Genomic DNA, 15951 nt, shown 5'->3' with positions numbered 1-15951 from the left:
CCAGCATCTTGTGGGAAACATACTTTTATATTACTAATAAGTTAATATTACACAGTAACCACCAAAATGATAATATGGTTGCAATGTAAAGGCAAGAGAAAGGCTGTGGCTCAGTGGCAGAGCATCCACTTGACATTCAGAAGGTCCTGGGTCCCAGCATGTCCAGTTTAAAATAATTTTGCAGTAGGTAATGTGAAAGACCTCTGCATAAAGACCCTGAAAAGCTGCTACCAATCTGAGTAGACCAGGGGTAGGGAACCTGCGGCTCTCCAGATGTTCAGGAACTACAATTCCCATCAGCCTCTGTCAGCATGGCCAATTGGCCATGCTGGTAGGGGCTGATGGGAATTGTAGTTCCTGAACATCTGGAGAGCCGCAGGTTCCCTACCCCTGGAGTAGACAATATTGACTGTGATGGACCATGGGTCTGATTCAGAATAAAGCAGTTTCATGTGTTCATGTGAAATGGCTAGGGTGACAGTGTAGAAAGACTCGGGACACATCTCACCAGATATAGCCTAGAGCTCATTTGAAAGACTATTCTGCAGCAGTTAAGGTAACAACAACAAAAAAACCCCACCAGTATTTATTCACCACCATTGCATCTGCACAGTGCAGACCTGTGGAACTCTTCCAAATGGTCAGGGGCCACTGGGTTTTGACCTAGGGGAGAAGGTGGACTGCTCTGCAGCCCACTACAAAACACTTTGTGAATAAAATATTTCACATCTGTTCTGACTTGAACTATACATTAGCAGTGACAGAACTGGATGGTCTCAGGGTGCCAATTTGTCCAGTTGTGCTGTATACCTCTCAACTTGTCCAGTCTGAAGATGTGGCCAGGATTTTGGGAAGTCTAAGATCCACCATATGACTGTCCGACTCTTGCCGTTCTCCTGGCTGCTTAAACCTGCAGTGGCAGGGATGGTAGACTGGATCTGGAAAACAGTAAATGCTTTGCTGGGAGAAAGGGTGATTACTCCTGCCTTGAAGCAGGCAGTGGCCTGTTCACTCCTAAAGAAACCTACTCTGGATCCAGGAGAGTTGTGTAATTACCCTCCAGTCTCAAATTTACCATTCTTGAGCAGGTGGCTGGAAAATTTCATGGATTCCTGAATGAAGCGAGAATGAGATCTGACAATGTGTCTAGGGAGGCTTTATTTACTCCAAATGCTCGCACTTATACAGCCAGGATTGTATTTTCTTTTGAGTTTACTGAAAAGTTCAGGTATTAAAAATATCATTCTTAGGTACTGGGTACTTCTCCAAGATCTCCCTGGTTGTTCTGGTCCCCCTTTGATAACATTTAGAAGAACCTGGAATTTGGGAGATATTCTGATCCACTCAGCAGCAGCAGCAGCAGCAGCAAAGGAGGAGGAGGAGGAGGAGGAGGAGGAGGAGTTTGGATTTATATCCTCCCTTTCTCTCCTGTAGAAGACTCAAAGGGGCTTACAAGGGCTGAGAGAGCTTCGAGAAGCTGTGACTAGCCCAAGGTCACCCAGCTGGTGTGTGTGGGAGTGTACAGGCTAATCTGAATTCCCCAGATAAGCCTCCACAGCTCAAGTGGCAGAGCTGGGAATCAAACCCGGTTCCTCCAGATTAGATACATGAGCTCTTAACCTCCTACGCCACTGCTGCTCCTCAGACTTTGGCAAGCAATTGAACAAACCCTTATCAGTGTGAAGTCACTTTAAATGCGGCAACTGTGCTACCTGTCCTTTAGCAATTGAAATGAGGAGTATGTCTTTCCCTGAGGCTAATTACTAAACAGATTTGGATAGTTTCTCCAACTGCCTTTCTGTGAATTCTGTATATTTTATAGTCTGCACTTGCAAAAAATATTATATTGGCAAAACACAGTGAAAATTGAAATTATGCATATTTGAACACTCTTCTCATATCAGGAATGGAATTAATGACACTCCACTTGTTGACCATTTTTTATATATGAATCATCCTTGGAATTCACTACACTTTGGAGTTTTAGCCCTTATCTCTGATGTGGAGGAGGATGTGGATTGCAGTCACCTCGAGAGCTTCTTTATCTTTCATTTTAATACACTCCACCCCTCCGGTTTGAATCAGTCAATTGACTTTCAACCATTTTTGTAATGAGGGAATGATTGCACCTGGCTATTCTCTCTCTCCTCTTTGTGGATTGTATGATTAGCCTTGTATTCTGGCTTCTTTAAGGACTTTGCGAGAAGCGGGAGTCAAGCTAGCAGAGCACAGTCTCTTTTGGTATCCTTTGTATATTTTTTAATTTTTTTTTTACATTATGAGTTTTGGTTTAAATTGATTGTATTTGTATATAATATTCGTTTTTTGTACATTATCCCATTTCATTTAACAAGTTGCATTTCTTAATACTATTCAGTTTGTAAGTATAAAAAAATTATATTTTGGACCGGGGCTTTCCTTGTGGACTTTTCTATTTATTTGCAGTTTTGTTATCATTTTAACAGAATGAGCCTTGTAGTTTCATTATGAGGTCAGTATTGAGTCTAGATTTCCGGCTAGCTTGTTCTTGTGTAGATAGCTGGTTTGTTACATACTTGTAAACTTGTGTACATTTCCATTTAAGTTTGTAATGAAATATATAAGTTAAAAAAGTCTGTTGTTCTTACACTCCAGTTGGAGGCTTTATTTTGTCAGCATTAAGCTGTAGCCTTGTGGTACAATTTAGGTGTATGATTGGAGCAGCTACAGTTAACCATCTGAGCCTCCCCATCAACCAAACAACCAACTATTTTACCATTTATTAAACATCTTTATTGCCACCTTTGACATATTGCTCTTCACTGAGCTGCCAAGGTCCTTTCTATGTGCCAATTTTATTGCCATGCTGATTTAATTCATCATCACTTGGATAATATTGTTTTAATGGATTTTAAAAGTTTTATTATTTATTATTTATATGAATGTTGTACGGTTGTTGTTGTTGTTGTTGTAGATTTCACAGCTGCCAGATCTTTAGCTGGTTGTTGGCCTTTATTACAATTCGAGCTATTATTATTATTATTATTATTATTATTATCATCATCATCATCATCATCATCAACAACAACAACAACAACAACAACAACAACAACAACAACAACAACAACTTATATACCACCGTCCCCCGGAGGGCTCAGGGCAGTGCACAACAAAAACAGATAGATGCTGCTCAAGCCCAAAAGGGGAGGGGCGGGATATTTAAATTTAATGCATGCATGCATGCATGCATACATACATAAAATGGAAATGAATGATATAATCTGTACTGCTGGTAGTGGTTGGCTGAATGGTCAGTCAATCCAGAGACCAGGGAGGTGGCAAGCAAAGGGGCAGTTGGATGGGCCACAGTCAAGGCACAGGCAGGCAGGCTGAGAGCCAGAGTCCAGTACGTGGAACTTACCAGGAAGCACACTCATTGTATCAAGATAAGCCAAGCTCAAGGCATAGCTTAAGTAGACGGTCCCTCTTAAGAGTCAGGTTCCTGTGAGACTTAGTCCTCTTCAGATGTAGATGTCTCTAGCTCGCAGCCTTCTGCCTTACTATGTAGCACTATGGGCACTTTTCCTTTACACTGTAGTTGCAGCTTCTGTCTTTGTTTCATTCATGCAGCTGGCTCATTACCCAGATCATCTAAGGCTCTTTATGGTTCTCCCTGCTGCACAGCATCAGGCTCTGCCTAAGCTTGCAGGAATGGGCTTGGGGCTGGTTCTGCTGCCTGCATTTCCATGCCAGGAGTCAGTTCTGGATCCACGATGTCTTCAGGCTGTACGTCAGAGTTCTCATCGCCCAGGGACTGGCTCACAACATAATCTTTCCCTCACTCCAAGGATAAATGTCATATACACCAATTCACAGGAAACTATTCAACTAAATAAAATACATTGCCCTAACGCCTATTAAAGGTTTCTGAAATCTGAAATAAAACACATTGCCAGTAAGCACAATATAATGAATTGACATGATTGGGCCCATTATAGCCAGGGGTCTGTTCTAATAACAAGTGTGATTGTTACCAGTTATGAAAAACAATCATCAGTACTTCAGCTGTATCCATTACAGCATGTAGAAGTAAGTATTAGGAATCCTATATTGATGCAATCCCTGTTTGTGGCACTGCACCAACTCTTAATGATGTACCCTACTGTAACCTTAAAAGTTCTTAAAACAAGAGAGGGCTTTAAACATAGCGTCTTTCATCACAAAGGGGCTATCAACAATCTTAGGAACTGTTAATGTGCACAGATACATCATAAGCAGCTAAAGATTAATATAAAGATTCCAGAAAAGCCAAAAAGCCGTGCCTTCTAATCCCACACTCAGTGCCAACTCCAAAGGGAATCAATGAATGAGGAGCAACATAATTCTCTAGCAAAACCAGCCAATCCCACAGGACTCTTTCTAGTTAATTAGTTTGCTTAAAGAGTTTTACTTAATGCTAGGGATGTCCAAACTCCTGCAGATTCAGATCACCACTTGCAAATATGTCATATATTGATCGATGAATCTCTTAGACTAACTGCCAAGGTGTTCATTGGAATTTTTTGCACAACACCATACATATACACTAGGCTTCTATGCATTGCTTTATGTCTTATAGCCTAGTGGCACTGCAGAAGCACGGAGATCATTCTTTTCTCTGCAACCAAATATTAATCTGTCACAAATGTCCTTCAAAATGAATTAGATCATACTTTTTGCTCTGTTTATTCATGATTGTTGGGCATAACTGGCATAGTTTTATAGTATGTGGAGTTCAGCAAAGTTTACCACAATACACAGAATGTATCAAGAAAAACAAGGAAATGGATCATAGCCCTTAAAACCACCATAAGACATTTGCAACTTTTTCTCTTGGGAGAAGTTTTTAATGGAGGAGGATACAAACAAGAAGAATTCACTTTTACATTTCTCTACCTTTAAGAAGGCTCAAAGGGCGCTTACAATCACCTTTCCTTCACCTCCCTGTAACAAACACTTTGTGAAGTAGGTGGGGCTGAGAAAGTATTGAGAGAACTAGGACTAGCCCAATGTCACCCAGCACACTTCATGTGGAAGAGCAGGAAATCAAATGTGGTTCTCCACATTAGAGTCCACTGTTCTTAATCATTCCACCTCACTGGCTAGAGACAGGGGAGAAAGCTGGGGCAGGTGAGTAAAGGGTGAAGCAAGTACCCTGTTTCCCCAAATATAAGACATCCCCTGAAAATAAGACGTAGTAGAGGTTTTGCTGAAGTGCGAAATATAAGGCATCCCCCGAAAGTAAGACGTAGCAAAGTTTTTGTTTGGAAGCATGCCCGACGAACAGAACACAAAAAAATAAGACATCCCCTGAAAATAAGACATAGCGCATCTTTGGGAGCAAAAATTAATATAAGACACTGTCTTATTTTCAGAGAAACACGGTAGGTAAATATATCAGAATATCTGACATGGCTTCTCTGCTCCATTTTATCCTTACAATAATAGTTTAGTTTATTGGATTTAATATGCCACCCCTCCCCTTTTGGATTCAGGGTGGCTCACAACATTCCAACAACAATGTAACAACAGTGTAAAATATTAAAATGTCAAAATATACCTACAATTCATAATGATAACAGTCACAAGTTCATAATGATAACAGTCACAACTTGCCTTGCAGCTGGGGCTAAGCGAATGCTGGGCCAGCAAAGCACATTATGCGGCTGCGTTTTTCTTTTTCTTCCCCTCCCAGCTCCCATTGTGGAGCCATGCAGGCACTAATGGCTCCAGTAAGGTTCTGGGGGAGCCTGTGTGCCTGCCTACCTAGCTGCATCAGAGGGAGATAAGTTTCTGAAAAAAGTTACCCCCAAAAAGCGCCTCCATGTAAAGGGCCCAGGGCTATGCCGGGTTCGTTAATCCAGGCTGTAACCAGCTCAGAATTTGCAGTGCGGAAAGGGCCAACCTGAAGTATTCAGCAACGGCATTTCACAACTGATGGTATAATGACATTATTAATAGAGCACTTCTGGTTTGGAATGGGGACAGCCAAACCAGACCAGAACCAGGCAATAAAAATAAATGCTAATGAGAGAGAGAGAGAGAGAGAGAGAGAGAGAGAGAGAGAGAGAGAGAGAGAGAGAGATCTGTATATATAGGTATACAATGCTCCCAAATATGATGACCTGTCATTTTAACTAATAAAAGTTAACCATAAAATATTACCCTCACTGTCTCAAAAACTAAAGCCATGACCTAAGGGACAGTTCCCTTTGGTGTTACCCTTCAGGGATGACCTGGCAGCAGCCAATCCAAAGGAAGTAGTTGTAAGGCGTGAGACGCTTCAACTGTTGTCTCGGCAATTGAATTGTTACTGCTGCTTATTCCTGTCTCTAGACGCTTCTCATCTTTGTTGCCACTGCTATTGCTTGAAAACTCCAACAGAAGATCTGGGATCTCTTACCACAGTTTAGACTCATTCCCCAATTGCTCTTGTTGATATATGTCCAAAAAGGATGGAGAAAGAAGCCACACTATGACAACAGAAGAGAAGTGAAATACAAGGATATAAACTATTACAGCCTATTTGTTGCTTCCCCATTGTTATGGAACAGTCTCCCAGCATGGGTGAGGCAGGCACTATCTTTGGGAACCTTTCAGTAAAGCTGTTTAATGGAATTATTTGAAAGAGCTTATAGGGTAGCTTTAATGGCTTTAGCTTAACTGTTTTAATCATTTGTTTCAATCCTACTTTTAATAGTCATATGTTTATGTTCTATCTGTTGTTACCTGCTGTGATGAATGCAGACAATTAGACACATTCAGGCAAGTAGAATGCAGACCTTAAAGGGTTAAAATCAGACCTCTGTGTGATTGGCTATGGAGAACAGGGGAGAGTTCTTTAGACAACACACAAGAATTCTGGGGCAAGTTCTGTGGCGTTTTGCTCAGAGAATGGTCTGAGCTCTGAGGAGGGGTCCTATTCAGTCAGAGCAGGTTGAACAGAAGCATAAACAGACTGCTACGTTCTCTGGCAGTGTCCAGAAGGTTCTGTGGAATAATGACTAAAACAGCAGAGAAAGCAAATCTGAACTTTGTTTTTTTTAAACTTACCTTCTTCCCTGCACAGCCCCACAGGGACGAGAGGGCGGGCCCCCACAGCCATGGCTGACACCTCGGAGGCCAGAGGGCCGGTCACCCTGTCCTGCAAAGCTGTGCAGGAGAGAAGGAAAGTTTTTAGAAAACCGCAGGCAAAAGCGGAGGCTGTCGCCCAGGCCCCTTTTCATGGGCGCTGTAGCAACCCGGGATATTTTTTAAAAAATTGCAATATCCCAGGTTCTGCCATTTAACCTGGGGCAGCGTCAATTTAGGGGAGGGAGCCATGTGAAGTTCCTGCCCCAAACGGTTTTAATCCCAGCCCTGACCCAGGTTAAATGGCCTGAATGGAAAGGGCCAATGCAGCACTCTGCATTTAACTATAAACCAACTAACTTACCTGATTTCAGTTAATTATAAATATTTTGACCTTGTCAACATCTTTTAATATTCCTGAAAATAAAAGCTTCTTGTGTTTGTTTAACTTATGAAAACACCAAAAGCCTCTTTGTTCATTTTAGGATGTCTGACAGGAAAAGAAAAGGGTTTTGGAATTTTTAACCTGATAATATAATCCTGTCTCAACTGAGCGGTTTATAATTCTCGTATTTAGTTTATTCATTTTTTGTAAGGTTGGAAATAAATATCCATTTACTCTACCCAGTGCCCAAAACAAAGGCGTGGCTGCTCAGTGAGTCCTCCCAGTGGCAGAATTTTGGCAGGAAAACCTGACAGCACCTTGCCAAGGCAGAACAGAGGAAGGCATTGTACCTGCCTCAAATCCTGACTGCACCAGAAAAAGATGAGGTATACAAATGTGTGAAATATTTAAAAGCATTAAAAATTATGAAACTGGCTATTGTAGGTTTTCTGGGCTATGTGGCTGCAGTCTAGTAGTTTTTGCTCCTAATGTTTCACCCACATCTAGGGCTGGCATTTTTAGAGGCATGACACAGTAAAAGGTATTTTTCTATGGCACAGTGAGGAGTGATTGTGTGGTGGGGTATATATTCTGTCCACTTCATAGGTGGGAGGGTGTGTGTGAAGTATACTTGCATGTGTTTGGGTAGAAGTCTACTGCAGCCACATTGCCCAGAAAAACGCACAACAGCCAGTTGATTCTGGTGTGAAAGTCTTCTACAAAAAATAATTAATATCATGAGCTTAAATATCTTAAATTTCATGAGCTGAAGGCCACAGGGCCTAACTGAATGATAACTGGAAAGCTAAACTACTCTTGCTAAGCAGCAGAATTCAAAGCATGATTAAAACACTATAGGTGAAGGAAATGAAAGTTATTCATGGTTATTCAAAGTATCTAGTTAAGAGATGGCTACATTTGTGTATTAGAATTACTGGGGTTTATCCATCTCTTCTACTGTATTTTAATTTTGTATAGAGTGAACTTCAACAAACTATTCTGAATCACAGAAAACCTAAATGTACTTCAGTCCTAAACATACTGACTTGAGAGTAAGACTGTGGAATTGATTCTGAAAGACAATTTATAGTATTGCTAATAATATCTGTAGTGTATTGATCCTCATGGTTGCCCCACAGTTGGTGTCTTTTTGTTATTCTGTAACTCACTGTGAAAAGTACAGATGAAAGGCTGAGAATAAACATTTTAAATAAATGCATAAAGGAAGAATTCCTAGGGAGAAAATAATAAAGAGAGCTGTTGTCTTCACACCCTGCCTCTGAGCTCCCATGCAATATTTGGTTGTCTCTGTTGGAACACTGTATGCAGCAGTAGGTGGATTTTGTAAAACAATGTGTAAACCTAAGTGGAAACAAAACTGAAAGGGGAAATGTGAAAAATACACATGTACAATATGTATACCATACAAAAACCCTCATCAGAAGGATAAAATTGACTTTAACGCCTGTTGGGTGTTCAGTTTTCTAACTGAATTCTCCATATCTGATCGATGATTGAAGCCACACAGTACACTGCTACAAGACTGTGAATGTGGCCCAGAAATTGCTTCATAGACAATAAGAATATTCTCTCAAATGCACACCATAACTATTTTCCAAATATCTCATTGAATTTAGTTTATCTTACAAAGCTCACACAATAGTTTTAATATGTAAATAAGGAAAACTGTATAATAGCATATAATGGTATCCCTATCCTTTAAAGTCTATCCTGCATAGCTGAGTTGCCTAAAATAACTTTTTTTCTATAATGAAAAAGAGGAATATAAGCTATTATGTATCAAGTGCCTTATGAAATCACTTTATAGACACCAATTACTTACCCAGTACATAATGCATTTTCTGCTAGGTAAAATTAAGTCTCAGCAATGAAATAACTATGCCTAACAATTTAGGAAAGGGGGAAAGTGGATGAGTAAATTAGTAAAACACTTCAAAGACTTTCCCCTGTATGTTTCAGTTTCTACAATCCATTAAATCCTGTTAGTAGACAATCTAATAGTCTCAGGCTAACTAATTTGTCCAAATTAAACTGGGAGGGGGGTACAGAAGATTCTTAAATTAGTCAATAGTTAGCCCTTCTCATCAACAGTTCTCATTATTATTTTTTTATTAGTTCTACTTACTGGAAAACAAAAATACTTTTAAGCAAGAATCACTATGTGCAGTGTCATACTAGAATTCAAAATTGCCTACTTAGATTTGGAAGTTTCTTAGAGATTCAGGAATCCAGCATGGAGAGGGTGGGATTAGGGGAAGGAAGGAGTAGGATTTCAGTGGAGTATAATGACATAGTCCACAGTCCAAAGCAGACATTTTCTCTAAGAGAACTGATCTCTGTTCTGGAGATCAGTTGTATTCTAGGGGGGGAGGGGTTCTCCAGACATCACCTGGAGGTTGGCAACCCTGCAAGAATTGGGTGGTCCAGGATCAAATACCTGTTTTGACCACTGGATTAACATGGGATGACGCATAGCCTAACCTACCTCACTGAGAACATAAAAAAGAGGAATGGAGAACAATGTATGTTTACCTGAGCTCCTTGAAGGAAAGGTAGGAAAAACGTGAATAGACAGTCCAACATATTTTGGGGCACTGTTTTGCAAAAGGACATAAGTAATTTCTGCAAGTTAGTTATTTTTGTGTACATTTTTAAAAATTACTGTTAGTGTTATAAAGTTCACTGGAAGATGTTGAACTTGATATTCACAATGAGCCTAACTTACCTCACAAAATTGTTCAGGATTTTGTGTAAGGCAGAGCTATCCAGGCTGCCTTGAGCTACTTGACCAAGTACAGGATACAAATAATAAAGGGAGACAGCCTTGAAGACACAGACACCTTTAAACAAAAGTTTACAGAAAGTATTCCAATAGTGTCTCAAACTATCATTTTTCTAGGAAAAAAGATCCATCTGTGGAAAGGGAAAGAAGTGTTCTAATTGTGCAGCTTACAGTTGCCAACTCTGTTCCCCATTTAAACTATTAACTGACAACTTACCATTGTTTTCATTTAAACAAGTCACCAGCCTGCTACAGAACAGAATGCTATCAAGAGATTGTGTTTACATCGCTTTAATTGTCCAAGATGCTACTTAAGTAGCCACCTGTTCTCGATGATAATCTGTTATGTTATTTTAGGGTTAGTTTCCACTACTACTAAATTTTTTGTTCATTTGTGTGTTTGTTCCTGGAAGCAAGAATAACAGGTATTCACTTCAGAACTAAGTTGGAAACTTATCCAAACTGCCACAAAACTAGGTGGATAACTTAAGGCGGCTGCTGGCGTCTATCCTAACAAATTCTGTTTGCATATATTCTGAGGCTCTAGTTGCTTTCTCCTTTGAATGAAACTTTTTGATATCAACTCTGGATCTGTTCTTTATGTCTAGAGTTATTTCCAGGATCTTAATTGTTATTCTAATTGCTACATTTATGGAGGATGAGAAGTGGGATAAACTCAAATAATTAAAAAACATCTAAGCAGTGAGGTCTAGGACAGGGCAGAATCTCACTTTTGCGTTTCTGTACATCTTTTTGTAAACAACAACTGTGTGGGCAACTTTGAACCATACCATGTATATCTCAAAGTGACAAGTCAGATGCTGAATGTATGTCTAGGACAGGGGTCTGCAACCTGCGACTCTCCAGATGTTCATGAACTACAAATCCCATCAGCCCCTGCCAACATGGCCAATTGGCCATGCTGTCAGGGGCAGATGGGAATTGTAGTCCATGAACATCTGGAGAGCTGCAGGTTGCAGACCCCTGGTCTAGGACTTTCAAAAAGAAACTACTGAAACCTACCATGTGTATGTGCTTCATAAACTGCAAATACTCACCGAATCATATATCAATAGGTTTACATCTCATGCAGACAAAATGTTAACGAACATTAAGGGCATTACAATACAAAATAATGGCCCTGCCAATAAAATTAAGCTTTCTGCTTTCTTCATACAGAAAACAGTTTCAATGTGTTATTCTTTTCTTTTCAGCGTTTGGTGTTATAATAGAATACTGACTTTTTTCCTTCCTTTTTTGTTATTCATCTGGACAAGATCGCTTTTCACCAAGAATAACATAAAGTATGGGATTTATGGCTATAATGAAGTTCTTTCAAATCTCTGCTTTCTCTCTATAAAGGACTGGAGGATAGGCGTTCATCTCATCAGGCAGCTTATTAGGATTAGCACTGAATAAGACACCACAGAATGTCAAGCCTATCAGTTACTAAACATGCATCATACAAACTTTGTCTTTGCGAGAACCTCTGCTCTGCATTTGTCATCCACCTGAATAATTAACAAGTACATGCTGCCTGCCAGCAGCTTAGGGAATTAATTTTGCACAGATTAAATGCAGATCACGTCTGCAAAAAATAGTCAGACCACACACATACTGTACCACTATCTTTCAGAATTATAAAGCAAAGAAACAACATTTAATGCGTCAGACTTTTTGTGACCCAAACTGCAGCAATTGTGAGGTCACATAACTGAAACGTGAATATCTGCTTTAACAGCAAGCAGGACAGCAAAAAGGCCACTTTCAATTTACTTGATTTTTAGCAGCAAAGAAATAACTGTGCAGTCTGAGCATTAAGCAAATGAAATATGAATTTCAAATAACATGTTGCCATTCGTGCTTGTTTTTATTATGATTTAAGCCCTAAGAGATGGAGACAAAAGCAGTAAAACTGGTTAAGATAAGGGGTTACAAAACTAAGAAAAACAGAAGGCCAAACTTGAAGTACTATATTAATCACAAGAAACTAAAGATTGGCTTGTTGGGTCAGACCAAAAGTAGCATTGACAAGATTATCCCACGATCAGCACATGACAGTGCTGGCCATGCCTTCCTAATTGATTTCAGCAGCTAGTAATCCAAAATATAGCATCTCTATGTATGAGGGTTCTACTGTATTTCCACACTGTGGCTAACAGCTCATGAGACACATCCTGTGCTGTGGTTCTGTTTCTGGTTTATTCAGTTTTATACTACTCCACAACACAGGACAAGAGTAACACTGAAGATAGTAATGAAAGCAATCATGATGCTAATCTTTTCAAATAAAACAAAAATTGTAGATCTTGAGTGACTCTTGTCTTTTCATCTATACTAAACCCAAGGTCAGTTGATTTCATTGGAATAGACCTGACTGCACATGCATGTTTACTCTGAAATTAGTTCCACCGAATTCAATAGGATTTCATAGATCATACAAAAAATGCTACATTACCTTTTTAAAAAAAAAATCCAAATTTTGATTGAGAAATGTACTACTATATGCTCATCAATTTAGTTGTTGTTTTCTGAATTATATCCAGACTTATGGGCAAGGTGGCTAAAATTGTACAAAATTTCAATGTGCTCACATCAGAGATTTATTGAATGGCATTATTGTTTGTAACCTCTGTTATTTTATTTTTACTGTCTGACTGTACTTACGGAGCACAAGTCATAATTTTCCAGGTGGGCACAGTCTGCTGCCACACTCATGTGCTCACTTCTCACTTTCCCCCCTCTTCTTCACACACATGGAGCTTGATTGAAATCATGTTGATTTGATCAAGTTCCAGTGTGTAATGACATCTGCATCCAAGAACCATGGCAAATTGGAGTTTAGTCGAAGGCTTTCACGGACGGATTCAACAGTTTCTGGTGGGTTTTCCGGGCTGTGTGACCATGGTCTGGTGGATCTTGTTCCTAACGTTTTGCCTGCATCTGTGGCTGGCATCTTCAGAGGTGTATCACAGAGGGAAGTCTGTTAGGACACATTGTGTAACAGACTTCTCTCTGTGTTATACCTCTGAAGATGCCAGCCACAGATGCAGGCGAAACATTGGAAACAAGATCCACCAGACCACGGCCACACAACCCGGAAAACCCACCAAAACCAACAAATTGGAGTTGTTTGTTTCTCTACATCAACCAGCATTCTAAACTTTAGCTAAATCCCAGTTGAAAGAGTTGTTTATTATTTTATTTTTATTCTATTAAATTGATATCCCGCTCCTCCCAACCACAGTTTGGCTCATAGCAGCATACAACATATAAAAATCAGACAATTAAATAGGTATTAAACACAGTTAACATTAAGACAGTGTCTAATGATGGTTGTGGTTCTTTTTTAATTGTTTTAATGAATGGACTTAATTTTTATTGTGCTATAATATTTTATTGTTCATATGCTAATTCAGATGTATGTTTATGTAATCTGTCTTGAGCTTTTCAAAAATGGGAAAAAGTGAGATGTAAGTGTTTCAGTAGTCAACAACTAATTCACAATGAATTAGCTCCTGGAAAAAAAATTGGGTGTGTAATGTGGTTGCGAAGATTATTACCAAGAGGGCCTGGAACCACCGTTATAACTGCACATACCACTGATGATAATTGCCTTGTAACTGACTGGTATAGAACCACCTTTAATCATTTTTAACACTGAACTTGACCTTTTCACTGATGCAACAGAGTGAGCTGACATTTTCAGTGAGCTTTCCACTTTGATTCCATCAGCACTTGTCTGCAGTAAAGATGGGTGCTGCCCCGATGTAGGACATGGAATCTTACAAAAGTCTATTCTAATGTTGAATTTTTACGTGTATCTTTATTGCAGAGTTAAACAGTTTGCAATGGCTATTTGTAGCCTGTTTAGGATATAATTAACACAATATTTTAATTATTAGTACTACACTGCTCATTCATGCCTGTAAACAATTTATTAAAAAGTCAAATAAGCACCTATGCTTATTTAGAAACACTTCTAAAAATTTTCTAATTGCAATTCTCCATACAATAGGTTGCTCTTATCTGAATTGTCACTATTGTGAAATGGAGTTGCATATATAACCTTTTTGTATCCCAGAGATTTGTGGTGAAGGGGTATTGTGCATTTGGATCTGTATTACTATTATGGAGATACAGATTACAATACTATCAACTTTGCATAAACAAGTATCAAATGGATCATGCATGCACGCATACAAACAAAATGTGCAGAAATTTACCAGCGGAGGAATAACTAAAGGAATTTACCAGCGGAGGAACTAAAGTATGGAATAAGTAGAGAAATGAACATTTATTCCAACCTAGTACTAGTGTAGATGAATGTACAAATTATAGACAGAAAGTAGAGGGGTGTCTTAATGAAATCCAGAAGCCTCATTTCAAATCCTCTCAATTTTTGTTCCTCTTATTCATCCTCATCACATCCTTCTATTCCTGCATTGTGCTCCACAAAAACTTTACACAACTAATTCATTCATTCTGGTCATAGTCCAGAAATGTATACATACAATGTATTTTATTAAAACTATTATATTTTCAGCACAGTCCTAAGGGTGCACAGTCCTAAGGGAGGGATCAAAAATACTCAGGGAGCCGACCAACCTTTATGTCAGTGTAAATGAAGTCACGAAGTAACACCCATAGAGGACAATATAGCACAGTTACTGGGGACACTGATGCGGTTGCAGCTTCTGAAAATCCAGCCACATGCTCTTTTTTGGCCAGTCATTCACAATGAAAACCTTCAGGGAGCACACTAGCACCACCACAGTTACACCGGCAGCCAGGTGCAACACAGCTAGCAGCCCTCAGGATTGCTCTGCCCATCTCACATTTTCTCTCCCATCTCAATATATACTCACTGATCAGACATCTCACTGATCAGACAATATTCTTCATCATTCTGAAGCCTTCTCAATGATGTTTGCTTTACTATAAGTGTAAATTCCTTTTTTCTTTTTAATGTTTTTTCTCATTTTAAAAAAATTTCCTATATATTCCATGTAAGTCGAAAAATTCTTGAATTTTTTTCCCACTGGTATTTCTCAGAGAGAACTTAGATGTGAACCGCTTCCCCCAGGGGGAAAAAACCCAGAACTCTGGAGGGAACTGAAGTTATATGCAGCACTAACTTCCCAACAAACCTATTTTGCTGCTTTTACGATATAAAATGCAAAGTTTGTAACTTGGTTAGCATATAGAAGTATCTTCATTGACATACTTAGGAAATTTAAAAGTATAATTTCTTACTGCGCAATCCTAAACAGATTTGGCTAATTCTAAACCTTTTGACATCTTTGGACCTAGAAGGATATACCCTACATACTCGCATATAAGTCAAGGCACCTAATTTTACCACAAAAAACTGGGAAACTCGCGTATAAGTCGAGGGTGGGAAATGCAGCAGCTACTGGTAAATTTCAAAAATAAAAATAGATGCCAATAAAATTACATTAATTAAGGCATTAGAAGGTTAAATATTTTTGAATATTTATTTCAAAGAAAAACAGTAAACTAGCTCTGTAAGTGGAAAAGGGAGTCAACAAAAACAATATGGTCACAACAATAACTTTAAAAGTACAAAAACCTTAGCCAAACCAGCAAGCAAGCTAAAACACAAGAGTTAAAATCCTTCAAAACTGGATTTTTGGTCAGGGGAGGAATGTTT

The 15951-nt window shown here is 39.1% G+C and overlaps 1 protein-coding gene across 14 annotated transcripts in view; it reads right to left on the bottom strand.

The window, feature by feature from the left end:
• NPAS3 (neuronal PAS domain protein 3) overlaps window positions 1–15951 on the bottom strand; it is an 875259-nt gene that overhangs the window by 698147 nt on the left and 161161 nt on the right. The window contains exon 2 of one of the 14 annotated variants that reach the window (XM_048484771.1): window positions 7072–7170. The exons of the other annotated variants lie outside the window; for them this stretch is intronic. Coding sequence (XP_048340728.1) covers window positions 7072–7123 — 52 coding nt within the window. The 5' untranslated portion in view covers window positions 7124–7170. The remainder of the gene's footprint in view (window positions 1–7071; window positions 7171–15951) is intronic. 14 annotated transcript variants of the gene reach the window in all.

Source organism: Sphaerodactylus townsendi, linkage group LG02, assembly GCF_021028975.2.
Source record: "Sphaerodactylus townsendi isolate TG3544 linkage group LG02, MPM_Stown_v2.3, whole genome shotgun sequence".
In the NCBI taxonomy this organism is placed as follows: domain Eukaryota; kingdom Metazoa; phylum Chordata; class Lepidosauria; order Squamata; family Sphaerodactylidae; genus Sphaerodactylus; species Sphaerodactylus townsendi.
This window is presented reverse-complemented; position numbering and strand designations above follow the sequence as displayed.